This window comes from Rhinatrema bivittatum, chromosome 3 (assembly GCF_901001135.1).
Source record: "Rhinatrema bivittatum chromosome 3, aRhiBiv1.1, whole genome shotgun sequence".
Classification (NCBI taxonomy): Eukaryota; Metazoa; Chordata; class Amphibia; order Gymnophiona; family Rhinatrematidae; genus Rhinatrema; species Rhinatrema bivittatum.
The window spans coordinates 562,894,369-562,922,044 of NC_042617.1; the positions used below are offsets into that span (position 1 = coordinate 562,894,369).

Genomic DNA, 27,676 nt, shown 5'->3' on the forward strand with positions numbered 1-27,676 from the left:
AGATTGGAGAGGAGTGAGTTGATAGAGGTCAGACAAGTTTCCCAGTACTGCAGGGTTTCGTTGAGGGATTTTCGAATGGGAATCAATATTTGTACGTCGTCTGCGTATAGGAAAAATTTCAGTCCTAGTTTAGAGAGTAAGTGGCAGAGTGGGAGTAAGTAAATATTGAAGAGGGTGGATGATAGGGAGGAGCCTTGTGGGACGCCCTGCGTGAGGGGAATGTGAGCGGATTCGAAGTCATCGAGTTTGACTAGGTACATTCTATGATCTAGGTAAGAGGAGAACCACGATAGGGCTGTGTTTGATATGCCTATCTCGGATAAGCGTGATAGTAGGATTTGATGGTTCACAGTATCAAATGCGGCTGAGATATCTAGGAGGGCAAGGATGTAGGATTGGCTGTGGTCCATGCCCTTAAGGATAGTATCTGTTATGGCGAGTAGGAGTTTTTCGGTGCTACGATCTTGGCGAAAGCCATATTGGGCGGGGTGTAAAATATTGTTCTCTTCTAGGAATTCTGTGAGTTGGGTGTTGACCACCTTCTCCATGATTTTGGAGATAAAAGGTAGATTAGATATGGGTCTGTAGTTTGCAGGATCATTGTGGTCAAGGGTAGGTTTTTTTAGTAGAGGCTTTACAATAGCAAGCTTAAGGGGGTCGGGGACTTTGCCGGTGGTGATGGAGCAATTTATAATGTCTGCTATTGGTTTTGCAATGGCGGTAGGAATGGTAAGGAGGATTTTTGATGGGATGGTGTCTGCGGTGTGGGTGGCTGGTCGCATCTTTTTTAGTATGGATTCAATTTCCTTCAAGGAGGTGAGGTCAAGGGAGCTGAGGGTACCTCCATTGTGGAGAGGTAGTGGGTCTGTTGGGGCAGGGTTGGATGGGAGCCGAGTTAAGATTTTGGAGATTTTATTTTTAAAATAGTCAGCAAGCTTCTCACATTTCTCTAAACTGTTTTCATCTTGGGGGGAGGGAAAGGGGGATTTTGTGAGATCTGAAACGAAGGAGAATAAGGCGTTGGGGTTGAAGGTGTAGCTATGGATTTTGGCTGCATAATAATCACGTTTGGCGAGGAGAATGGCTTGCCGGTATGTATGCAATGTATGCTTGTAAGCCATATTGAGGGAGGGTGTGGGTAGTTTACGCCAGGTGCGTTCCTTGGATCGGAGCTCTTGCTTTAGTGTTCTTAATTCATTTGTGTACCATGGTTTTTTTTTTCTGTGCGTGTCGGTGTTATGGTTTTGTGGATGGTGGGGCAGAGGGCATTAGCAATGTCGGAGATGGACTTATCCCAGGATTGCAGAGCAGTATCTGGATTGGTAAGGTCGAGATATTCACTAATATTGTTGAATGCTAGGGAGAGTTGCTCAGATGGACATGGTTTACGGAAGGAGATCGTTTTTGTTTTTTTTTTTAGTGGATTTCAGATCGGTGTGTTGGTGTTGATAGTAAGGTGGGCATTGATGAGAAAGTGATCGGACCAGGGGATGGGGGTGGTGGTGGGTGCGTGTGGTACTATGATGTCTGTATTTACGAAAAGGAGGTCGAGTGTGTGACCAGCTTTGTGTGTGGGCTTGGAGATTAGTTGTCTGAAACCCAGGGCGTTTAAGGTGACGAGTAGGGTTTCACAGGCAGGCGTTGCGGGGAGGGTGTCTATATGGAGATTGAAGTCTCCGAGAATTACTGCGGGTATATCTGGTTTTATGTTTTCAGTGATGTATTCGATGAGGGGGGATGGGTCCTGTTCGAGTATTCTAGGGGGGGGCGTAGATAAGGCATATCTGCAGGGATTTCGATTTAAGTAGGCCAATTTCAAGTCTTGGTGGGGGGGAGATGGTTTGTAGATTGCTTGCAATATTGCTTGCAATCTACAAACTACAAAATAAATCTACAAACTACAAAATATTGCAATCTACAAACTACAAAATATTGCTTGCAATATTGCTTGCAATATTATCCAATATTGCAAGCAAAATAGCAGACTTGTATTTAGGTGGGTTTCAAGTGAAAGAAGTCGCTGAGGTAAAACTGAAAAAAAAGATTAAAAAAAAAAAAAATCTGGATTAAAGTTACAAGCTGGATTACTTTGAGATGAGGATTCTGTATAAAAGTGATCACAACTTATTAAATGGCAAATAACTTGTTTGGTAGGTGGTAGGATGCAAGGATACAGTTCAGTAAAATAATTATAACAATTACGCACAGTTTAGAGAACATTAATATGCTGCCTCTCTATCCTACTGGATCCTTTGCATGTTATGATACCTTTTATATAAGACAACATAAAAATTATCTTAATATATTGTTGTGTTTGAGTTTTCCGTACCACCTAGGTTCCTTCTTTAGATCTATTGTGCTGTAAATGTAATTTGGGTGAGTTGTAGTTCTAACCATCTCTTACGGGCCGATACAGTAAAGTCTGCGGGAGAGCGGGTGAACGCCCGCTCTCCCGGCGCGCACACCGGCCACTCGCCGGTGCGCGCGATGCAGTATTTAAATTAGGTCCGGCGGTAGATCCGGGCAAAAGGAGGTGCTAGGGGCACTAGCGCGGCCCTAGCGCCTCCTTTTTGACAGGAGCGGCGGCTGTCAACGGGTTTGATGGCCGACGCTCAATTTTGCCGGCGTCGGTTCTCGAGCCCGCTGACTGCCACGGGCTCGGAAACCGGACACTGGCAAAATTGAGCATCCGGTTTTCGGCCCGACAGCCGCGGGCCGAATTCAAATTTTTTATTTTTTTTACTTTTTTTTACTTTTCGGGACCTCCGACTTAGTATCGCTATGATACTAAGTCAGAGGTGCACAGAAAAGCAGTTTTTACTGCTTTTCTGTGCACTTTCCCGGTGCCGGAAGAAATTAGCGCCATTTTTGAAAGTAAAATGTGCGGCTTGGCTGCACATTTTACTTTCTGTATCCCGCGCGCATAGGGGTAGATTTTCAAAAACGGCGCGTTCGTGTACTTTTGTTGGCGCTCCAGGCGCAAACAAAAGTACGCAGGATTTTAGTAGATACGCGCGTAGCCGCGCAAATCCTGGATCGGCGCGCGCAAGGCTGCCGATTCCGTGTAGCCGGCGAGCACAGAGCCGCGCAGCCTACCTCCGTTCCCTCCGAGGCCGCTCCGAAATCGGAGCGGCCTCGGAGGGAATTCCCTTTCGCCTTCCCCTCACCTTCCTCTATCTAACCCACCCCCCCGGCCCTATCTAGAACCCCCCCTACCTTTGTTGGGGGATTTACGCCTCCCGGAGGGAGAAGTAAATCCCCGCGCGCCAGCAGGCCGCTAGCGCGCCGGGACGAGACCTGGGGGCGGTTCCGGAGGGCGCGGCCACGCCCCCGGGCCCGCCCCCAAAACGCTGCGTCCCGCCCTGAAAACGTCGCGCCGATCGGCCCCGCCCCCGACACGCCCCCTCGGGAAAACCCCGGGACTTACGCGAGTTCCGGGGCTCTGCGCGCGCCGGTAGGCCTATTGAACATAGGCGCACCGGCGCGCAGGGCCCTGCTCGCGTAAATCCGGGCGGATTTACGCGAGCAGGGCTCTTAAAATCCGCCCCATACCTGATAGGGCCATCAACATGCATTTGCATGTTGAGGGCGCTATTAGGTGCCGCGGGTTAGATGCGCATTTTCCTCCCCTTACTGAATAAGGGGTAAGGAAAAACGTGCGTCCAATAGCAGGCTAACAGTGCGCTCCGTTGGCGCACACTGTACTGTATCGGCCTGTAACTAGTGAGAGCAGGGGACGGATGGGCTATTGGATTAAGGGTGAGATTTTGTAGATTATTTTACGTTTATGTATTTTCAGATATTTTATGATCGTTGTTCTTTTATTCTCGTTATAAACCACCTCATGTCACTTTTGGCTCTGGGATTAGGTAGGGCCTGTGTTATTACGGGGTATGAAATTTGGGGGGGGGGGGGGTATGGTCCTGACCATTAATTAGTGAGAGTAGAGGGAGAATGGGTTTTTGGATTAAGGGGATGTTACATTTGTATGCTGATGTATTTTTAGATATTGTATGTTTATTATTGCACTTATATTCCTTTTGTAAACCACCTTGTATCTTCTTTGCATGAGGAAGGCAGTATATAAAAGTGAATGCTATGCTATGTTACTATGAGGTAGAGGGTGTGAGGAAGTGGAAAGGAAGGAGGGGAGAGTGAAGAGAGAGGGGTGAAGGGAAGAGGGTGTGTTTGTGAGTCTGAGGAAGGTGGTCACCCTTCCCCTCCCCCAGCTGAAGAAATAAATGCTTAAGGGGAGGGGGGGGGGGATCATGTGTATCTGTGTAAGATAGAGAGGGGTGCCAAAGGAAGTATCCAACCCATATGGCCAATATTTTAGGTCTGCCACAGGTATCAGCCCTAAAAAAATGCCAACCAGTAAACCAAGCCTTCCAGAGGTCTTCCATAGAACAGCAGAATCCTGTTGAAACTTCACACTTGAACTAACTCTTTGAAGAAAGATTGTGAAACATTAAAAAGTTTTATGGTTTTAATCCTTTTTAGCAATTGTGGTTTTTTGTTTGGTTTTTTTTAAATGATAGTTTCCCTGGTAACAAGCTTCATCATCACTGTAGACGGTGATATCTTTTGTGAATGTCTTCACCTCCCTTAAATGAATCTTCCTTAGAACATGTGGGACCATGATCAATAATCTGTAAATAGAGCCCACTACTATGAGGCAACTGCTTAATTAGTTACTTATTAAAAACTTGGCTAGAGAGAAATCAGAAGACTCCTAAAAGTACAGCACTTTGAGCAAACATTGATTGGAGCATTCTTTTAGAAGGCTGTGCTGTAATGAAAAGACTGCTCATTGGTTAGAGCTCTGATATATTAAGAACCAATTAGAACTCAGTTTTTCCACATTGGTACAAAGAGCAGATGCCACAGAACTCTTCTCCCCGTTTTGGTCAGTTCCAGTTTCATAATTTCTTTTACCATAGCAGACTTCAGAACACATTTCACCCACCTTGGAAACGGACAGCACAGAATGGGACTTGTCTAAAAATTCCATCCCATGTAGAATTATGCTAGTCGCTATTTCTTTTGGACATTTTCCCTTTCTGCTGTGCAAGCAGTTGGTGGAGAACTTTGTTCAAGAAATGCAAAGAGAAACGGCAGACATTCAAACAAAAGTACAACAAACTGTTCCCCATATGGCAAGCAAAGGTGTCTTATGTTCTGGCTTCCTTGAAGCCGGTGGGTTGTGCTTAAGGATGTCCTATATTATATTTGATTCCACCTGATATATCATAGGGGCAAAGAAAGGAACAATATTGTCCTACCTTGACCATTAGACTGATGGACAGCTTTTGTACCACGTGGTGCGGACCATGCAGTATTCTCAATTCCGGGCATTTCCGGAACTGATTCATTTCAGAGTCTGGAGATGCCCCAGCCAAGGTGTATAGTTCTTCCAAATCTAGAAACACTTCTCACACTCCAGCGATAGTTGAGGTGAAGTGTCTGGGCGTAAGCCACGAAGCGTTGAGTGTGGAGGAGGTGTTGCCACTGTATCATCACCAGTCAATGCATTTGGAAGCAGAGGATTAGCCCATTGATATCTCTGGATGGGTCCCAGGCGGTATCAAGAGACTGTAGAGTAGTGTCAGTGGGGAATGATTCTAATGTCTGTGCTCTCTATTGAGACAACTCTGCTACAGCTGAGAAGATGGTTTCTTTGCATGGAAGTGATAGCAAGTCAGACATTGCAGTTTTTTCTTTATTGCTCAGTGAGGGCCCTGAGAAATTAGTGGCTATGACTGGGTACTTTGAGGTTAGGTAACCCACTAAGGATATCTCTCTCGAGACACTTTGCGGAACTGTAAACATTGTGAGGATGTTTTAGTGGCTGGTTTGATGTCTTCATGCTTAGAAATGAAAGCCCTTAGTTCTAGATTGACTGCACAGGAGATGGAGAGACAGGGGTTAGATAAGAGATTGATTAGGCGTCATCAAAATCTGATTTACAAGAATAGTATGGAACTTTGGTGGAAGGATAATACTGGCTTGCAAAGAGAGGCAGAAAAAATGGAAAATAGGACTAAAAATATAAATTGAAGCTTATTAATTTTCCTAAAGTGGACACTAACTCCTCAGAGATATTTTTCATCACTGTTTGATGGAGGTACTTAAAATTTCCAAGGTTTCTTTACTCCCTGAAGTCGAAGCTTTTCATGTAGCAGTGTGAAAGCTGTCCTGAATAGTGTCATATTACGCCATAGAACCACACACACACACAATCTTATAAAAGCAAAACTTACCTTACTAAATATGGGAAAATTGGTAGAAAATTGTATAATCGGCAAAGATAAACAATATTTATTTATTTGTTTATTTAGATTTATATTCCGCTTTTCGCACTTTTCCAGCGCTTCAAAGTGGATTACATTCAGGTACTGTAGGTATTTCCCTATCTCCAGAGGGTTTACAATCTGTTTGTACCTGAGGCAATGGAGGGTAAATATCAGTAATAAGCAAACAGAATCACAAAAAACATTACTTAGATTCATCAAGGCAAATAGTTTTATTGCAATAACAAAGATAGAAATAAAGAAAAGTCTATATAGGAAATACTTTCTTCATAAATTCTCCTTTCTATGCGATAGTATATTCTCATAAACAGAAGACTGAGCTCATGTATTTCAGGAACCAGCTACTCGATCTTTGTCTGTGGTTCATACAAAGAACACTGTCAAATGCAATTCCATATATTCTCATTTTCTGGATTTAATCCAGCATCTGCAAATGTTAAGTGTTCAAGCTTGCACTCATAACTCTGACAATAGCCAGCTATAGCTCATTAAGCTATGGCTAATTGAAGAAGCTGGTACAGCTTGACTAAGCACTAGCCTTAGCACTAGCCTTATCTCTTAGAAAAACAGATGTTAGGAAGAACAGTCTCCTGCTTTATCTTCAGCTCATCAGTACCATGCAGTCTAGAAAGAAAAACAAAAGAAAGCATACTACGATCCCTATACTTACGCTATGTGCAATATTCATATATTGATCCACATTTATCAATTGTTTTGATCCACTATCAACCCCACCCGTGCATACAACCCTTTTCCGGGAAACTAATTAACTGCCTAAAATAATTTTAATACAAGCAGAACATGGAGATGATGAGGGAGCCATGGGTAAGGATGCAGATGAAGATAAATCTTGTAGCTGTATCCTGCTGATGTTTTCTTAAATTTATTTATTTAAAAGAATTTTTACCCCACCTAGTCAGAGATTCAAGGTGATTTACAATTAAGATTGGCTGCTTTTATTTTTCTGATGTTTCTGGAAATTCTTATATTTTCACCTTTTGAAGCCTACCTCTTAATGGAATTTGGTTTTCAAGCAGATAAGGCACTAGTATTAAAATAACAGTCTTAACTCTCCATGTGTGCAGATTTTTGCAAATATAGCCTGGGCAACTTAGGCCAGGAAGAAGAAATTCCTAGCTAAACAAAATGGGGTAGAATTTCAAAACAGTGCACATGGACTCGCCGATTTTATAACATGCGCATATTATAAAATTGGATGGCCGTGCGCACACGCGTGCTGGATTTTAAAATCCGTCCACTCATGTGCAGGTGGTGCGCGGAGGGGGGACGACGACAAATTTTCATAAAATATACGTGGCGAGGCAATCGGGTCTTCCCCAGTTCCCTCCCAGTCCAATTAAGGAGTGGACTGGGAGGGAAATTCCCTATCCCCCTACCTACACTTCCTCCATCTTCCCCTCTCCTCCCCATCCCCTAAACCTAACCTACCTTTTCCTTAATCTTTTTATTTTATTACTTACTGCTGCTCCGGAGCAGAAGCAAGTTATGCGCGCCAGCCACGTGCTGGCCAGCCTCCTCCCTGCCCAGACCACGCCCCCCAGCCCGCCCCTTTTTCAGGGCCCGGCACTTGTGCACGGATCGGGACTTACGTGCATGGCCGAGCCCTTTTGAAAATGTTCCACGCTGCCCTGCAAAGTGACGGTGCCTGGCAGGAGGTTTATACCTCTTTCTGTTTTTCTGATTGATTTCCATCCTGAAGCATTGTGATGTTTTGCTGTTCTGCTTTCTTTTGAAATCATCAGTAAATGTACCAGAATGCATCAGGAAGGCGCATGACAAAGAAGCAAGGCTTGGCCTGCAGTTTCCCCTCCATGTGATGACTCTACATAGACACAGAAGAGAAAGAGAGAGAAACATTTTGCTGCGATCTTAAGTTTTGTTTCCCCTTACAAAGAGAAACTAGAAAATACAGGGCCAGATTCGTTATAAGGCTTTTCTTCCATTTTGTGACTATGGGATAAACCCTTAGTGAATCAAGTGCACAGTTTGGTAAATGGACAATTTCTGCACTCTGCACATTTATATTTCAGCTTTAATTCTCTTCTAATTTGTGTTGTTTCTACAGATGTGTACTGGTAACTACATGTTTGTCCCGTATATGATTACACCACACAACAAGGTGTACTGCTGTGAAAATAGCTTTATGAAAGAACTGACGGAGCTTATGCAGCCCAACTTTGAGCTGCTTCTTGGGCCCATTTGTTTACCCCTGTTGGATCGCTTCATTCAGATCTTGAAGATGGCACAAGCAAGTTCAAGGTGAGCCCTCCATATCCTGCCATATAAACATTTTTGTTGGTTGAGCTTTTAAAAAATGCTGATTTTCATGAAATACCTGCACTAATAGGCCCATCCGGTCTGCTTGTTTTCTGTTCCTTCTGTAATCCCATAGATCCTACTTGTTCCGTGACTTTAGCCTTGCTTTTTCTCTTCCTCCACCCTCTTCCTGGTCTTGCTGTCAGTAGAGTAGGTTGATGAGGCTGATGCATATTGTAATGAACCAGGGAATGTATTAAAGTTTGAGAGCAGGGCTTAGCCCTAAAACCCAAGTAAACTGGGTTCATGTGATTCTCCTGAGATACTTGGGGGCCTCCAATCTGTGGAGGGTGGGAGTGAGGCTTGACATAATGGCAGGCCTGTAAGCCCCATCTGGTTTGCCCAGTTTACTTTCTGGTGCAGTGTCACAGATCCCAGTCCCTGGCTTTCCCCTCATGTCTTCATGATAAGGGATCCTTTGGGTTTATCCCAAGTATTCTTCGGTTCCGCAAATGTTTTTTTTGCATCCACCATGTCCATTAGGAGGCTGTTCCATTCAGCCACCATCCTTTCTGTGAAGAAATGTTTCTGATGTGACTCCTCAATCTTCCCCCTTGGAACAGGAGTGACCGAATAGCTTTTGGTTTTAAGTTATTCCAAATCCTTAGTTTTTAGGTAAGTTAAGTCCAATAGGAATAAACTGGAAGTAAAAATAACATGCAGAAGAAATGGTTTGTAAAATTATGTATGCATTTGTGGGTAGAGAGTTATATTTTGAAATGCAGATGCTTGCAATGGCATGCCAGGTGTTGTGTAATCATGGTACTTATAGTTTTCAGACAGGAAGTTGATATAAACAGAAATATGTTTAATTTTCTTTGTCTTTTTAAATTATTAATGAGTGAAGTGCTTTTGTTTTCGGAACCTGTTATTCTTTGCTAGATTTTAGAAGAAGGAAACCTTGTCCTTTGGTATCTGCTACTGCTTCCCATAATAAATGGGGCCAGATGCATGAAGGGCTTGCTCTCGTTTTATGACCATGGGAAAAATGCTCAAAGCAATTTGCTTCAGATGTTTGTAACATCAGAAGGAGAAGCTGTGTTCCTTTCTCAGGGTACTTCTTTGGGTGTAGAACATCTAATGTAGGAAAACATGAGGGAGTCTGCTAAATGCACTGTAGACAACTCTTAAATTAGGTCCTTTAAGACCTGGCTCAGTGTCTGTGCTGCCGAACAGTCTTGGATCAGACCTTTGGTTTCCCAGGTTGGCCATGACTGTGGAAGCTGTTAAGGTAGCATTCACAGCCCTTGGGTGGGAAGGAGTCTGAGTCCTAGTGACTGGACTTAGTGTCCAAGTTAACTATATTCCAAAAAAGGTCATGGTTTTTGTGGCTCCCAGCTAAGGACAGTAACTGGATGGACTGAGGAGGGTGGAGACAGGGGGGAGAGGAGAGAAATAGTGTGGAATCCTTCCCCTGAAAAACAAAAAAAGGAACCCCCTTGGGTAGTTGCAGTGAAGGCTCGTGTCGCCATAGCCCAATGAGCAGACAGCCAAAAGGAGAGTTGTGGAGCCTTGTGTTGGAGTGAGGTTGATGCTACTTTCTGGGAAGGCTCAGTTTTCCTCACTTCCAACTGGCAGAGAGCACAGTGCAGAGTCTCAGCTGGATCTTCGCCTTTACCAGCCTTTTCCCCCTTGAGTTGAGCCTTTGGGTTCCAGGGGCCGGCAGGTCTTAGGAGATACTGTCTGGTGGACTGATGAGAAGTTTCGAAGGCAGGGCCATGTCACAGGCTATGGTCGAGGCTGGCAGTAGAAAAGAAAGGTCAGGTCACAGGCTGTGGTCAGTACTGGTGATCAGTCCAAGGCTGGAATTGAAGATGAGGAAAGCAAGGCAAGGCTGAAGACAAATAAGGCAAGGCAAGGCTGGATGATGCTAGACAAGCAAAGCAAGACTCCAAAGCAGCAACTCACGCTATCTGGAGGTAGCCAACCTGTTGCTGAGGTGAATTGTGAGTGCTGAGGGAGGCCCTTTATAAGGCAAAAGGACCTGATGTTGTTGGTTGAGATTTCCCGCCATGGGCCCTTTTAAGAAGGGTTGAGTCCTGCAGGCTGGAGAGGAGTTGGAGCGGTGGCATTTGGCTGCAAAGAGTCCTATCGGCAGTGTCCTGCCTCCTGGCCCATTGGCCTGACAGCGAGGGGTAAGTGAGCTGCCTTGCATGGGCAGCCTGTGAGCCAGCAAACTTAGCAGGAGCAGGTCAAAAAGAAGGAACAAATAAGTAAATTAGGAACTTCCAGTACAAAAGCCCTATGGGCACACTATCGCAGATTTTGCTGAAACTTTTTTTTTTTCTGTTCCTGAAGGTTTTCCTCCTTCACCATCTCACATATTATAGCTCCATTCATATTAAGACATTTTTACCTTTACCCCTTTTCCCAAGCTATCCATGCTCATTTGACATATACTCTTTCCTTGCTTACCAGCTCTAATCTTACTCTTTCAATCTCTTAAATCTTCCTTATTGTTAATCCATTTGCACTTCCTTTATATAAACTGCTCTGAAATAAACTGTACTTTCACTGGTATAACTCCCTCATGCTTATCACAGTTTGGCACGCAAAATGTACACTTCTCTGCTTATGTTTGTAGCTGGCTGTTCCTTTTCAGTAAATGCTCATTGATGTGCATCTTTCCAAATGTTTTTTTTCAACTTGAAATGTACACAACGGCAGTCAGACTGGCTGGAGGAGGTGAAGAGAAGAGCTCGCTTGTTGCTCCTCAGCCATTGTTGTTGTGGCTGTGTCTTGAATATTTAATGTTTAATTCAGTATTTTGTCAGAGTATGTGAAGGAAGATGTGAAAGTGGACCAGGCTCTGAGTAGTATATGTTGAAGGCATGAAATTGTTCGCGTGATATAATATTGTGAATAAGAGCTGCATATCTTCCTGTAGGTGTGCAATTTTTCTTGTTTCTTTGCCTGGTAAAGAGGTTGTAGGAACAGCTATGCAGCAAGCTATGCAGTAGGACATGAGCCCAAAGGGAGTCCAATAAGCGTCAAACACAACAAAAAAATGTCCTTGCCTTCAACTGAAAAATATAAGAAAATAAATTTCTTCATATTAATCGATTTCCAGTATTAACAGGCTTGAATAAGCAGTCTGGTAGAAAGTAAATTGAAACATCTATTAATCCAGCCCATACTGCACTACTGGGGATTATACGTGCATTTAGTGGATGTCTTAGTTACTCTGAGACCTGATCAGGGCAGTCGTGTTTTAACCGGCATTGATTGACATTTAGTTAGTGAGTTTTGTTGAACTCTCTTGCTTGTAAGTTAGTTGTGCTTTCTGCTTTATGTTGCATGTTGACTTGGAAATGTGGACCATGGTTTTGGAACATCAAAGCAGACCTACCAAGCACAAAAAACAAATTAGACTGCAAACTTACATAAATTAAATACATGTTTGTACAAAATACTGGGGTCTATACTTGGAATCTGTACCCAGGAAAAGGATTTTGGATTAATGGTGGTGAGTACTTTGAAATCCTCAATTCTATGTGTGGCGGTCAAAAAGGCAACTAGAAAGTTAGGAGTTTTTAGGAAAAAAATGAAGAATAAAATAGAGAATATAATAGCCTTTTTATAGATCCATGGTGTGACTGCACCTTGAGCATTGTGTGCAGTTCTGGCTTCCCCCATATAAAAAAGACATAGTGGAACTGGAAAACGTAGAAAGAAGGTCAACAAAAATGATAAAGGGGATGGAATGTCTCCTTATGAAGCAAGGCTGAGCAGGTTAGGGCACTTCAGCTTGCAGCAGAGGCAACTCAAATGGGATATGATAGAAGTTTATAAATGTGTAATGGGTGTGGTGGAATAAGTAAATAGGGAATGGTTCTTTACTTTTTCAAATCGCGAACACTATGAAACTAACAGGTAGCAGATTTAAAACTAAGCTGAGAGAGTTGGGTTTTTTTTTCACTCAATGCACAATCAAGCTGTGGAATTTGTCACCAGAGAATGTGGTCAAGACGACCAGCACAGCAGGGTTTAAAAAACAGTTCGGACAAGTTGCTGGAGGAAAAGTCCATAGAACATTATTAGCCAGGTAGACTAGGGAAAGCCATCACTAACACCCTGGAGTGAGTAACAAGAAATACATTTGTTGGACATTTTGGGATCTGTTGGATGCTTGTGACCTGGAATTGCCACTGTTGGAGACAGGATGCTGGGCTTGATGGACCTTTGATCTGACTCAGCATGGCAGATATTACAATCTTTTTCTTCAAACTTGTGAAATCACAACTGCACTGTGAAGAAGAAATTAAGTGCCTGGAGGGTTTCACCCTTTCCAATCAAATGGAAATAAAAGTAGCAGTAACAGCAGTGGGACAAATTTTTAAGGAAATTATGATGCAACGGTGCAGATGAAACATGGTTCAAATGTAGCTGAAAGTGAGTGGGAAATAGTGAGGAGGTCCTAAAAGAAGATTTAAATAATGTGGTTCTGTAAAAAAGAAAAAAAAGTTTCAAGAGAGAACGCATTTTTCCCAATGTGGATATGGGCCTTGCCGATGTAAGGGACTGTTTTCCTGTGCAGTGGTCCGTGGATGCTATTTCTGAGTCATATTAGGGCACCCTATTGAATGTGTCATATTTCAAAGATCCTGACTGTAGTGTTTCCCAAATTTGAATAAATGGGAACCCTGTTGGGTTTTCAGTGGCTCTTCAAGGTTAAATCTCTCAGGAATAGGTAAGTGAAAGGGGAAGCTGCCAGCATTTGTCAATTAAAATGGTACTCTGGCTGAAAACTTGGAGGGACAAGTAAAGCATGAAGCTGATTTTTTGAGTCAAGGATCATAAAGTCTGGTAAATATGTTTACATTTAGCCATGAATGATCTGCATTTTTGAGATCACAGAAAGCAAACTATTGAATCAGATTGTGGACTATCTTTCAGTTGTATAATTATTGGACAAATATGACCATATTCTAGAGGAATTAATTCAAACAGCAAAATGTAAGTTATCTGAGCCCTATATTTCAAAGTCAGCTTATCCAAGGGCTGTCCAGCCACTTGCAGAGATTTTATCAGAGATCTGATGTCTGTTTTTTTCTCCGTTATGGGCCTGATTAAGATGTCAGGCCTAGCAGAGTATTTGCTCTGGAGGTCCCAGAGACTGGGAGTGAGGCAGCTTACCAGAAGAGCTGCAGGTCTCATCTGAACTGAAGCCAGAAGCGGACTATAACTTATTTACTGGTATCGGGTATAGGAAGATGTGGGGAGATACCAAAGCCTATCTTACAGTAGTAAGCTACGGTGATAGCAATTGAGATGGTGCCGCACAGCGTTTTCATTTCAAGACATTCTAAAGCAGTAATTTTGAAATTCGGGGTTGCGACCCAGTGCGAGGTCGTGGGATGTCAGGGAATACATTGCGGTCCCAGTCCCCGGCACTTGCATCTGTTTTGGTGGTTGTGGGAAGGGGAAATCAAGAACAGCAGATGGCAGCCTTTTGCTGCTGACTCTGGGCTCCGCCCAGCGCTCAGGGAGTACATCTGTGCCATTCTTGTGATGACTGGTGAGAAATTTGGATATTTCCTGATACCAAAGAAATCAGGGGGATGCCATCTCATCCTAGACCTAAGGCCTTGAACAAATTTCTGAGAGGGGAAAAGTGCAGGATGGGTTCCCTCGGCACCATAATACTTTTCTTGCAAAATGGGGACTGGCTGTGCTCTCTCGATTATAAACAACACGTACACCCATATCGAGATGTTCCCCAGTCATCAGAAGTATCTTTAATTTGTGGTGGAAATTCAGCACTTCCAGTATCACATACTGCCATTTGAGAGAGTTTCCACCACACATGCCTTTACAAAATGCTTTGCACTTACGCAAGCTGAGAGTTCATGTTTTCCCCTATCTGGATGATTGGCTGGTTGAGCACCTTTCAGGCAGGAATCAAGACATCCATGCACTCGACTATCCGGATAATGGAGTCACCTCAATTGGAATTCATTGGAGCCCTGCTAGACACGGCTGAGGCCAAGGCCTATCATGACAACGGGCCATCAACCTGATGTCCATTGTGGCGGGGATTCAACTGAGCCAGCAGGTATCAATCTAGAACATGTTGAGATGGTTGGGCCACATGGCAATTATGCTGCATGTCACTCCCCTGGTACAACTGCACATGAGTGCCCCAATATACCCTAAAGTTGCAGTTGTCAGGTCACACTGTACCTCTGAGAGTACATCTGAATTTCTCCGGCCCTCCGGGACCTTTTGTCCTAGTGGCAGGACATTTCTAACCTGGAATGGGGTTACCTTTCAAATTACATTGACAACGGATGCATACACCCTGGACTGGGGAGCACATGTAGATAGGCTCAGCACCCAGGTTTGTGGTCCACCCAGGAAAGGCATTGTCAGATCAATTTCCTGGAGCTTCGGGCGATCAGAAACTTTCTGTGAGCTTTCAGAGATAGACTGACCAAAACAATTGTCCTGATACAGACTGACAACCAAGTTGTGATGTAGTATGTCAACAAGCAAGGAGGCACAGGCTTGTATCTCCTGTGTCAGGAAGCAGTTAATTTCTGGTCGTGGGCTCATTCCTATGGGATGGTTCTCAGGGCCATGTGCCTGGCCAGTGAGGAGAATGTATTAGCTCCCCACCAAAGCCACTGCATCACTAACCACTCCTAAATCCGCAATCAACAATACCCGATTAGAAGAACTTGATCCAACTTCAGCCATTGAGATCCAAGGAATTCTAAGGAAAATGAAACCTTCCTCTCACCCCTCGGATCACATCCCATCTAAACTACTTTTATCAATTCCAGACTCTATCTCCAAAATCCTGGCAGACATCATAAATTGCTCCATCACACAAGGACTCTACCCAGAAAACCTCAAACTGGCCTCACTCAAACCCCTACTCAAAAAACCAAATCTCGACCCCAACGATCCCAACAACTATAGACCGATCGCTAACCTCCCCTTCATAGCCAAGATTATGGAAAAATTGGTAAACACGACTCTCAAACTACATTGAAGACAACAACCTCCTATTCCCATCACAATACGGATTCCGCAAAACCTTAAGTACGGAAGCACTCCTCATCTCCATGACAGATCACATCATCCTAGGCCTTGACAAAGGACAAGCCTTCCTTCTGATCCTACTGGACCTGTCGTCAGCATTTGACACCGTCAACCACTCCCTTCTCATCAACCAACTAATAGCCATAGGTATCTCAGGCACTGCCCTCTCGTGGTTCAGAACCTTCCTCAGCAATAGAGGATACAAGGTTAAGATTCATAACAAAGAATCCTCACTCTACCCCGCGTCAGTAGGAGTCCCTCAGGGCTCATCCCTATCTCCTACCTTATTTAACATATACCTGTTACCCTTATGCCAACTTCTCACTGACCTCAAGCTCAAACATTTCCTCTACGCGGATGATATCCAGGTCCTGATCCCCATCAAGGAGTCACTCGCGAAAACACTGTCTCATTGGGAAACATGCCTCCAAAATATCAAACAGCTTCTCACAAGCCTCAACCTGGTACTAAATTCATCCAAAACGGAATTACTACTCATCACACCAGAGAACAGCCCCTGCACCCCCACTCATCCAGCCATACCAAAAACTACACAAGTGAGAGACCTAGGAGTTCAAATTGACAATCACCTGAACCTGAAAGCCACCATCAACAAAACCACCAAAGACTGCTTTTATAAATTCCAAGTACTGAAAAGAATAAGACCTCTGTTCCATACTCATGACTTTAGAACAATCCTACAATCAATCATCTTCGCAAAGCTGGACTATTGTAACACCATCTTGCTTGGTCTCCCCTCTCTACACACCAAACCACTGCAAATGGTTCAAAATGCCTGTGCCCGTATACTCACTAATACCAGGAGAAGAGACCATATAACCCCTATCCTAATGGGCCTCCACTGGCTACCCATCCACTTCAGAATAATATACAAGGCCATTCTCATCATATACAAACACATTCATCAACTAGCCCCAATTGACCTTCATTTCCCCCTCCGATTACACACTTCAACAAGACCGACAAGAGATGCTTACAAAGGATCACTTCAAGTCCCCCCAGCCAAAACTACCAGACACATTACGCTAAGAAATCGGGCCTTCTCCTCAGCCGGTCCTACCTTATGGAACTCTATCCCCCCAGATCTTAGAATGGATCCCAGCCTCTCAACCTTCAAGAAAAGACTCAAGACCTGGCTGTTCAGGCAGGCTTTTCCTAACTCCAATATCATTTAACTCCTAACAATCATCACATCACCATCAACATCACTATTAGCTACCTCTTACAATGTAATTATATGTAATTAGCTGGTTTTCCTTTTTCCTTTTTCCTTCTCATTCCAAGTTCAATTTTCCTTGTTACATGTAACTGCTATTTCCACACTATTGTTCAAGTTTAAGTTTATTTTGCACTCCTGTTTCATGTGAACCAGCATGATGGGACTATTGTCTTGAATGTTGGTATATAAAAAACTTAAATAAATAAAATAAAATAAAAAAATTAGCGGATAGACTGAGTCACGCCTTCAGGCCCCTTAAGTGGTCTCTGGATCAGCATGTGGTAAATTGGATCTTCCATCTCTGGGGGAGCCCAGATAGGGATCTAGTCAACATGCCTTGAAACAGAAAGATTCCTCAGTTTTGTTCCCTGTACAAGACTCATGGCAGGCCAGCTTCAGATGCCTTCGCCTTGCATTGGGGCAAGATTCTTCTGTAGGCATATCCTCCAGCTTCACTGGTAGCGAAGGCTTTGAAGCTTCACGAGGACAGGGGGACTATGATTCTCATAGCCCTTTGTTGACAGAGACGTACCTGGTTTCCACTCCTGTGGGAGATGTCCATCTGGAAACTGATCAGTTTGGGGATTTCCCAGATCTCATCACACAGGATTGGGGCAGGTTGGATCATCCCAACTTACAGGCCCTTTTGCTCACAGCCTGCATGTTGAGAGGATGCCTTTCCAACCCCATGATCTCTCAGAGGATGTGGTTTGGTGTTCTGGTGGCTTTCAAAAAGCCTTCTATTAGAAAGTCATATGGTCTGAAATGGAGGTTCTCTGTGTGGTTGAGCAAAAGGCCTTATATCTTTTCTCCAGCTTGACTACCTTCTACACCTTTCAGAAGCTGGACTTAAAACCATCTTTGTGAGGGTTCACCTGAGTATGATTGTCTCATATCATCACAGTGTAGAAGGTAAGCTTATCTCTGTATAGCCTATAGTTGTACAGTTCATATGAGGTCTGCTTCATTAGAAGTCTACCCTAATTCCTCCTGCTGTGTCCTGGGATCTCAATGTGGTACTGGCCTAGCTGATTAAAGCTCTTTTACGTACCTTACCTGGAAGTTCATATTTTTGGTGGCAGTCACTTCAGCATGCAGGGTCAGCAAGCTCCAGGTCTTAATGACTTATGCACCTTATATTAAGTTTTTTTTCATGACAGAGTGGTCTTGCGTACACACACTAAGTTCCTTCCTAAGGTGGTGTTGAACTTCCATTTTAGCCAGTCCATTGTCAGGCCCAATTTGCACCAAAGTCAACAAGCTATGCGCAGTTTGGACTGCAAAAATGTATTAGTCTTGTTTCTGGAGTGGACAGAAGCCCATAGATGATCCACCCAGCTTTTTGTTTCTTTTGAGCAGAAGAGGCTAGGTATCGCTGTTGTGAAGCAGATGTTCTCCAATTGGCTAGCAGATTGCATCTCATTCTATTAAACCCAGGTGGAACTGCATCTTGGGGGTCATGTCAAGGCTCTCTCTATTCGAGCTATGGCAACATAGGTGGCCCAGTTGCGAGCAGGTCCCAAAGAGGAGATCTTCAGAGCAATGATACAAAGTTCTCTTCCATGTTCACATCGCATTATTGTCTGGATAGGGATGGCCGATGCAACAACAGCAAGTTTGGCCAGTATGTCATTCAGAACTTGTTTGAGATTTACAACCCAACTCTGTTACCAACTAGGGCCCATTGTTTGTTTTTGTTCAGGCTGCACCCTTCTCTTCCCCCGCCATTATCAACAAAACTAGTTGTTGTTGTGCCCATTGGCACTGGTTTTGTTTTGTTTTGCCCTCAATGTAGGCCCTCCTCCCTGCAAAGCAAATAGGGCTTTGCAGGGAGGAGGGCCTACATTGAGGGCTTTATGAAAATGTTCAACTTTGGTTTCTTTGTGAAAAAACACAGGGGTCAGATTAAATCGTTCTAGAGGAGAATTTGAGTACAGTACTGCTATCATCCTATAAGAACAGAAGGGGGTCACAATCACTACCAAAAATCCAAATCCCCCATCACCCATAGGGCTATTCTGTATTTTCTCTCCTTGGTTTTAACTCCAGAAGAAGAATGTTATATCGAGCAAAGGAATGAATAGTGAACAATACTGCATTCTCCTTGTAGCACTAAATAAATGTTTAATAGTAGTAGTAGCAGTGGTGATAATTATGACTAACATATTGCAATATTGTATTTCAATTCAAAAACAAGAGAAAATAAAAAAATTCTCTGCCACAGTTTTACTTGGAAAACAACAAGTACAGCTCTAGAATTTCTGATCAAGGCTGGGTTCAAAAAAGGTTTGGATAAGTTCTTGGAGGAGAAGTCCATTAACTGCTATTAATCAAGTTTACTTAGGGAATAGCCACTGCTATTAATTGCATCAGTAGCATGGGATCTTCTTAGTGTTTGGGTACTTGCCAGGTTCTTATGGCCTGGATTGGCCTCTGTTGGAAACAGGATGTTGGGCTTGATGGACCCTTGGTCTGAACCAGTATGGCAATTTCTTATGTTCTTATGTTGGTCCCCTTTTTGTTGGGGGAGGCAACCTATAGCTAGAGATTCACCCATGTGTGAGGATTGCTATCTTGCTTGTCCTCAGAGAAAGCAGGACAGAAGGATGCCAGACCTCACAAAACCTGCCCACCTCCCTGTGGAATTGGGTTTCCACTTCATGGGTTATTCCCGAATCCTGTGTTACGAGATTGAAGGGATGCGTGGTATAATGGCATGCTGAGCGTGCTCAGAGAGGCTCAGTCAACGTTCTTGAAACTTTGATGCAAGTTTTCCGAGCTAGGTTCTATCAGATGATGTCACCCATGAGTGAGGACTGGGTATCCTGCTGTCCTTGGAGAACGCCTGTTACAGATAAGCAACTCTGCTTTCTCTAAAACTCTGTTTGGATGAACTGAACCCCAAGTGTTTGATGTCCTAGTGTTTAGTATCAACAAATTAATGATAGAGGATTTCCATGCAAAATCATGTCATGACTGACAAAAGACTGAGCTGTTTCCCCTGAATTTCCTTTGATGCCAAAAAAAAAAATCTTTGTCCAATAAAATTACCTATGTCCAGTTGCATTTGCGTGTGTGTGTGTGTTAAATCTAAGGTAGAGTACACTAGCCATGCAATGCATGTTTCTTGAGGCTAATAATTAGTAGTAATATGTCAGTTTTATTTGCATTTAGGTATACAGAGTAAAGTCTATGCATGGTTAAGATAAACATGCAGCAGCTGTGCATGTGTATAGGTGAGGGACTTCCTTGCATCAAGGTGATCTGAAACTTTAACTACTGTTTCAATTATTTTATTAAAGCATTTCTAGTTATTTTAAAATTTCAATTCCGTCTGCCTTTGACTGGGCTTTTTTTTTCTTTTTTACTTTTTGAGGTGAGGGAGAGGTGAGAAAAGTAGCAGATTCTGGGGTAACATAAATTTCTCCGTGAAACTGTTGAGAGAACTAGGATTTTTCTTTGGTTACATTTTTTTTGTTTTTTTGTTTTCTCTTAAATAGTCAATATTTCCGGGAGTCCATCCTTAATGATATAAGGAAGGCCCGGGGCCAGTACACGGGCAAAGAGCTGGCAGCAGAACTGGCACGGATCCGCCAGCGCATGGATAACAGCGAAGTATTGTCAGCAGATATTGTGATCAATTTGCTCCTGTCCTACAGAGATATTCAGGTATTTTGTTGTGTGTATGTGTATATGTAAGGTTTCTGCTGTGTAGATTATGGGTGGGGGTAATGTAATATAATTTTGGTTCAGGGCATGCCTTTCTGAGAAACCTGTACTCAACACATTTCGATAGGTAGATTTAATTTAACAATTACAAATGATCAATTGTATCATAAAATTGCATCTTTTAAGTGACACAGTAAGTAGCGCAGTTGCCAGGTTGGTCTGTTTCAAAACAGAGAAATAAAGGTCAGCAAATAAATAGTGGTTGTCAATTTTTTGTCGGGTATCACCTACAACTTATTCATCAACCTTCAGTTCCTACATCCTAAGCAGTAATAGCAGCTGTGTGTTACGGAGAAGCCTCTTTAATAAGATTCTCCCTGAGATGGGAGAAACTTTCAGGAGAGAGCTGGAAAATTCTGAAATAGATATGAAGGGATCTGGGAGCTAAGAAGTGAGGATTCTGGGTATAAAATAGGGGAATTGGGCACTGGGCAGTATTGACTGCTTTACAGATCTTGTATAGTCATGTTAACTCATGACACTCAAGAACTACAAATTATTCAGGAGGACATCAAAAAAAGTCATGCTTATAAAAGCTTAACTATGTAACTCTTTACAGGAATCCCAATGCCACAAAAACACTTATTTTTCATAAACGACCTTCATACCGCTCTACAGTATTCTTGAGCATTACTGCCCGTTTGTTGTACTGCTTAAAGAGCCATCTTTAATCATAGGTCATGTAATGTATTTTGTCCTTTTTTTTTTTGTCTTTTTTTAAAGTTATAATAAAATGCAATTTTGTATCGCTTGTAATTCTTTCTTAAAGAAAACGGAGTCATCTCCTCGCTAACCAAGGAGTTTATTATATCTAGACTTTCTCTTGTAGAAATTAATGTTCATACAGTCTCTTAGCTTTTCAGATGCCCATTGGATGTAAATAATCAACTATTTAATTGGATGTAAATATTCAGAGTTAATTGCAAAAACTTGTTCTCAAATTATAGCTATTCATATCTGATCTATTGTATTGACACATTACATTACAAGTTTGCTTGCATTGTAATGTTCCAAATTTTGACCTAACCAAACATTATGTAATCTGCTCTGAAGTGGCTAACCAGCCGCACAAGGCTGAATAAAATTATTACATTCAAGTTACATTTTGATGGCAGTGGTAGCCAGCTAGGGTATGCAGGAGTCTGCCACCCGCTTTGTGACGGCGGGAAGTGTTGCAGCATGCCTTGGGGTTAAAATGCAGGCGGCGGATTCCCACCCAGCTTGGAGGGAAAACTGGAGTAGGAGGCAGCTAAAGGCCTCCACATAACTGCAGGTTTGTTTTATTTGTTTGTTTGTTTATTTATTTTATTTAGATCTCTATTCCGCTTTTCACACTTTTTTTCAGCGCTTCAAAGTGGATTACATTCAGGTACTGTAGGTATTTCCCTGTCCCCAGAGGGCTTACAATCTTAAGTTTTTTGGTTTGTTTTTTTTTGTCAAAGTGCTGTTTATCATTCTGCACGGTGGCCAGTGCCGGCTGTGGAACGGTGGGAAAACCGGGACCCTGAGTCTAATCAAGCCGCTTTTTCTACAAAACCAAATTAGTTGGCTACTGGCCTTTTTTGCTCTTGTGCCCATAATGGCCTGCTGCCCATAGATGAGCGGTTCCTCCCGAGAGAGGGTGCAGTGTGGTTACAGACCTCTGAGTTCAGTTTCTTTTGTGTAAAAAGGACTACGATTCCATTGTGAAGCTGGTGGAAACGTTGGAGAAGCTGCCGACCTTTGATCTGACCTCCCATCATCATGTGAAGTTTCATTATGCCTTCGCACTGAATAGGTAAGAAGGGTTTGATGGGATAAGCGGGTGGGGGATGGGATTTGAATACCATTTTCATAAGCGTTTTTCTGCGGCCCTTCGGAGCCCATCACTCTGGAAGAAATCAACCACTTGCATGAGAACACAGCAGTTTCTGAATGTTTGTCAGCGTTTCTTCCGCCAGTAAGCTAGCTTTCCCCAGTTCTTTCGGAACTAGGTTTTTTTTTCTTTATTTTGTTTGCCTGTGATATCTTACGTTCGGTAGCAGAGGAGTTAGAAAGGCATTTTGTGATCTTTGGAAACCCTTTTTGCGTCATTTTATTTTAGTTCAAGGATTTTTCTTAGTTTTTCCTCTCTCTCACCCTTGCTGCTGCTTGATTTTTTTCAAATGTTAAATTTTAAAATAGATTTTTAGCGTCATGTTCCACGCCAGCTTGAAAGTGCCCTGTGGACCTTGGGTCACCGGTACTCAAGGAGAGCAGCCTGTGCTCTCTTTGCTGCATGGCACTCAGCCCCCTGGCATTTTGAGGAAGCAGAAGCCTTGCACAGCTAAACCAGCTGGGCCTGTGGCTGCTCTGGAGTCCTTCAGATAACCATCAACCCCCCCAACAGCGCCCATAAACTGCGAAAGTTACCTGGTAGGAGGTCTGTCCCTAAAGATGAGAGATGACTTCACAACAAGGCAAGTGTAAAACAGCAGAATCTCGATGATCCAGCTGAAGGCATGGCAGCAGGAGATAATCCTAAACAAAATGCAAGGGAGATCGTTTACACTTGTGCTGCACTATAATTCTAAACGTTTGTGGGAACTCATTATTGTATGGGAAACGTAACCCACCCCGTTGTATGACAGCTAAAAAGGACCTCGGATAGCTGTCAGTGACAACCATGGTCAGCCCTGGCTTCCAGCACCATTTGTTTCCTGCGAGGACAACATTAGGGATGTGCATTCGTTTGCAATGAAATAGGAAATAAAGATGATATTTCTATTTCGTTGCATTTTGGGGGGCTGATGAAATGATAGGAAAACCCACAAAGTTTCGTGTGGTTTTCTTATCGTTTTTTTATGGGGGGGGGGGAGAAAGGGCACATTAAAAGCTAAAACAAAACAAAAAACCCACCCCAACCCTTCAAATTTAATTAATTGCAACCCCCCCACCCCCCAAGACTTGTCGAAAGTACCTGATGGTCCAGCGGGATCCCGGGAGCATTCTCCCCCTCTCGGGCTGCCGGCTGCCACTAATCAAAATGGTGCCGGCCGTCCATTGCTCCTACCATGTGACAGGGGCCGACCAATGGCACCGATAGCCCCTGTCACATGGTAAGGGCAAAGGGCCACCGGCGCCATTTTGATTACTGGCAGCAGTCTGCCCGAGAGGGGGAGATCGCTCCTGGGACCCCCGCTGGACCACCAGGGACTTTTGGCAAGTTTGGGGGGGGGGTCGGGAGGGTGGGGGGATTGTAATTAAGTTTGAAGGGTTGGGGAGGGTTTGGGATTTTCATTTCGGGGCAGCCGAAAAAAAAATCAGCCCGAACTGCGGGAAAATGAAATTTCCCGTAGCGGGCCGATAAAGGCTGAACCAAAAGGTTCGGCCAAATCACATCTCTAGACAGTATTAGAGCAGTGGTGCTCCACACCTTCTCACCCAGCCGGTATTCAAAAGTATCTATCTCCTGCATATTCATTGTGAATATCTTGCAAACCCAACTAGCTGGGTGTGTCCCGTGAATGGATTGTGAACCACTTACCTAGAGGCTACAGCAAACAACTCTGATCCATCTGTGCCCGAACCCTTTGTCATGCAGCAGTTAAATGCTCATTTTATAATCGTTTTTTTGCAGCACCCGGCTACAGTGATACTTTCGGGAAAAGTCTGCCAGCTTTCTGTTTTGCTTTTTATTTTTATGTGACGGGAAATTTTGCAGAACATGTTGCAAAAGCTTTTGGTTTGTTTTAAATACTCATAGAATGATTAAAAAAAAAAAAAGTCATCATGTTTAAATGTGATTCTGTCACTTAAGGAAAATTAAACAAATGACTTAACTCTGGTGGCAATCTGCGATCTCTCCATCTGGAAGCGTGAATCATCAGGAAGCTTGCCTGTGTCTGTGTCTGTGTAAAATCATATTTGCTTATAATAAGTAATTCACTGGCTGCTTCTCTTGTCAGTGAGTAAAACATTGCCTCTCTTATTAATCACTCTGGAAAGTTAAACACCCCTCCCTCGGCGTGAATGAATAGCGGTCACTTTTGAACTCTGAGCCCTTGGACAGCCCTTCTGTGCCTGTCGCAGTTCAGCAGAAGATTAAGGAGGCCTTTCTGCCTCACAAACGTGATTGCCTTAGGGCAGGGGTTGTCATGTCGCGCGTGCACATGTACGCCGCGCGCGGGTTTGACCCTTAAATGTCTCATATCAGCTTTGCCGTTCAGTTTTCAGCCATTCTTGAAGCCCTGATATTGCCCTCTTATCTCCTCTGCTGAGCTGCTGCACAGTATCTGAAGTTCCTAATGCTTTCTTCGTTAAGATTACTGTCGCTGGAACATTGCTGTTAGAAGGGAGGAAATTGCAGCTTCACTCCCTGCTATAGGCATATTGCACCCTCCAGACTGCTGTATTACTGACGAAGGGGATTTATTTCTCTTTTCCTTGCAGAAAGGTAAAATGTTATGATTAGCAGTGTATAAAGAGAGCTCCTGCCGATCCGTGTTAAGGGCGACGCTCCTGGATGCAGTTGATGCACTGAAGAGGGGGGTGGCTAGCTTTAAAACTCAGGGCGTTACCTTGACGTAGCTGGCAGATCTGCATCGTATTTCTTTCCAAAAGCTTACATTTTTCAAGCTTCTACAGTAGCGGGATGGTGTGGGCCACTGGGGCCATGGCTCTACCAACCTTTTACCCCCACATGGCATCAAGAACCAGGGCACTCGGGGGGGGGGGGGAGGGGTAGAGGAGGAGTTTGGTTTCTTTGGTTCCCCTCCCCAGACATATACCCTGCCAGGACTGTGACAGCGACATTGGAGACGTTCCTTAACGAAGTTTGCTGTAGCTCCTCAGATTTTTCCTGGAGGCTCGGGTACATCTTGACCACTTGACTGCTGAAAATGTCGGGTGACGCCGGGAGAACGCAGACCAGTGATGTGCTGGAGGTTCTAGATGAAATCTGGAGCACAGCACGCCTCTGTTTCCTTCACATGTGCAGCTTAATTTCCTCATGCTGTTCTCTTAACTTGAGTTGACATTGTTGGATGGTAAATAACGTTACACTGAATGAATGCCGATTGTCCTCCGATTGACTGAAATGTTCATTTCAGACAAAGCGTGCAGTCGTATGCAGCTGAGCGGTTTGCAGGACTTGGCCCCTGGGGCGATGATAGGTCTGCAGACCGCTGTCCTGTACGCTAACCCAGTAAGATGCCAATAAGCATAATGGACTGCAGATATGGGGAGTTTGTAGGTTTTAAACATGTGGTAAAGCACTTTATAACCAAAGTTCTTTTAATCATGGCCTTCGGCCCTTATTCGATTGTCCAAGAGGACTTCTATTACCTGAAACTTGGTTGGCTTCTTATATTCTATTATCTGCCACAACTCTCATTATTCAAAATTCAACCTTTCATTGACTGAAAAAAAAAAATCCATCATCCAGAGCAAGCCTCGTCCCAACTGTTCTGGATAAAAAGTGCTCCACTGTATTAATAAAAGACTGAAACAGTTTTGTTTTTTTTTTTTTTCTTAAAAGGAGAAATCTCCCTGGCGACAGGCAGCGAGCCCTGGAAATTATGCTACCTCTGGTGCAGTGTGAGGACCAGGTTGCTTCCGACATGTACTGCCTTGTGGGCCGAATCTACAAGGACATGTTTCTGGACTCTGGCTTTTCAGACACAGAGAGCCGGGACAACGGGGCTTCCTGGTAAGTCTGAGCACAGTACTGAGTGCTTCTGAGAAGAGAGAGAGAGTGTGTGTGTGTGTGTGTGTGTGTATGTATATACATAGTTAGATACACTGTGTAAGGAACGTGCATGTGTACAGTATACAGAGGAGAACAGTGTGTTATATATCAACAGTCCCATACTGCATTCCTTCACCTGACAGCTACAGTTCTGGCTCATGACCAGTATACTTCTCATTGCATAATTCCTGCAAATGCTTTAGTGTGAATCAAAGTGTCATAGAATTTATCGGAGGACAAATTGCAGTGGTTACGGTTTGCTCTGAAGCTGGCTCTGTATAGCACACGAGTTCTCACACCATGCATGGATAGGCCTGTGGCTTGATAGAGAGGGCCATATTTGTGGTTACTCAGTCCGGAAAATCAAAAGTAAAATACTGAAAACCAGAACGGAGGGCAGGCGTGCTTCAGAACTGTGTGAAAACATCGCTTGTTTTAACCAACATGTTTTGCTCTGACTTTTTAAGCGATTTTCTTTTTTGTCTGGTCCCTAGACTTTTGTTTATAGATCAAAATGGCTTCCAAGTCTGGGAACCTCCGGCAAAGCAGACTTAATCTAAGCTGCTGTGCTGCTATTGTGTGTTAAAATTGGGAATGGCACAAGTATTTTGTGTTTGCGTGTGCATGATAGGAAGAGAGAGAATGAGTAATGCTGGTTGCGTGACCTGGTGTGTTTTGGCATTTGGGGAAGGAGAGGGGGAGGGTGAAATAGTTCCAGAAAATATGTTTATGGATTAAGACTCTTTACATGGGCGTCCTGCATTGCAACATGCAGTGCTTTTGCTAAATTGTAGCCATGGCCTTAAATAACTTCCTGCTGCAAATGTGTGTTCTGTTCTGTTTTAGTTTGTCGCAGGTGCAGACGTGTGCGCCTGTGCTGCGCTGAAGTACGTGCGGGCCGCGCTGACTTTCAGAGCGGACCAGCATGCATAATTCTGCTTTTTGAACATTTTGGGCTGAAGTACATATGGACTTTCTTCATGTGGCCTTCAGCCCTGCCCAAGCCGTTATAAAGTTACCCTCAATGGACTCGATATTGAGAGCCCAGCCTTCTAAGCATCTTATCCGGCTGAGTTACAATAATATTCCTTGGCACAGCTATGCTGCTAAATATCCGCATACAAAAGCGCTACTTAGATGGATAAGTGTTACCCAGCTAAGCCTAGACCTGCTGTTGAGTACATCTAGCTTAGCCGGTTAATTTATCAGGCTAAGTCTCAATATCGCTACTTAGCTGGATAATACTTTCCCTATTTTCTAGTAAAGTCATCTTATGCTCCGACATGCTCATTTTGTTTTGACCCG

General features: G+C 43.6%; 1 protein-coding gene across 1 annotated transcript in view; it reads left to right on the forward strand.

The window, feature by feature from the left end:
* Positions 1–27,676, forward strand: part of MAP3K5 (mitogen-activated protein kinase kinase kinase 5) — a 375,637-nt gene that overhangs the window by 165,367 nt on the left and 182,594 nt on the right. The window contains exons 5-8 of the mRNA XM_029596916.1: positions 8,398–8,591; positions 20,436–20,604; positions 22,335–22,441; positions 26,162–26,332. Coding sequence (XP_029452776.1) covers positions 8,398–8,591; positions 20,436–20,604; positions 22,335–22,441; positions 26,162–26,332 — 641 coding nt within the window. The remainder of the gene's footprint in view (positions 1–8,397; positions 8,592–20,435; positions 20,605–22,334; positions 22,442–26,161; positions 26,333–27,676) is intronic.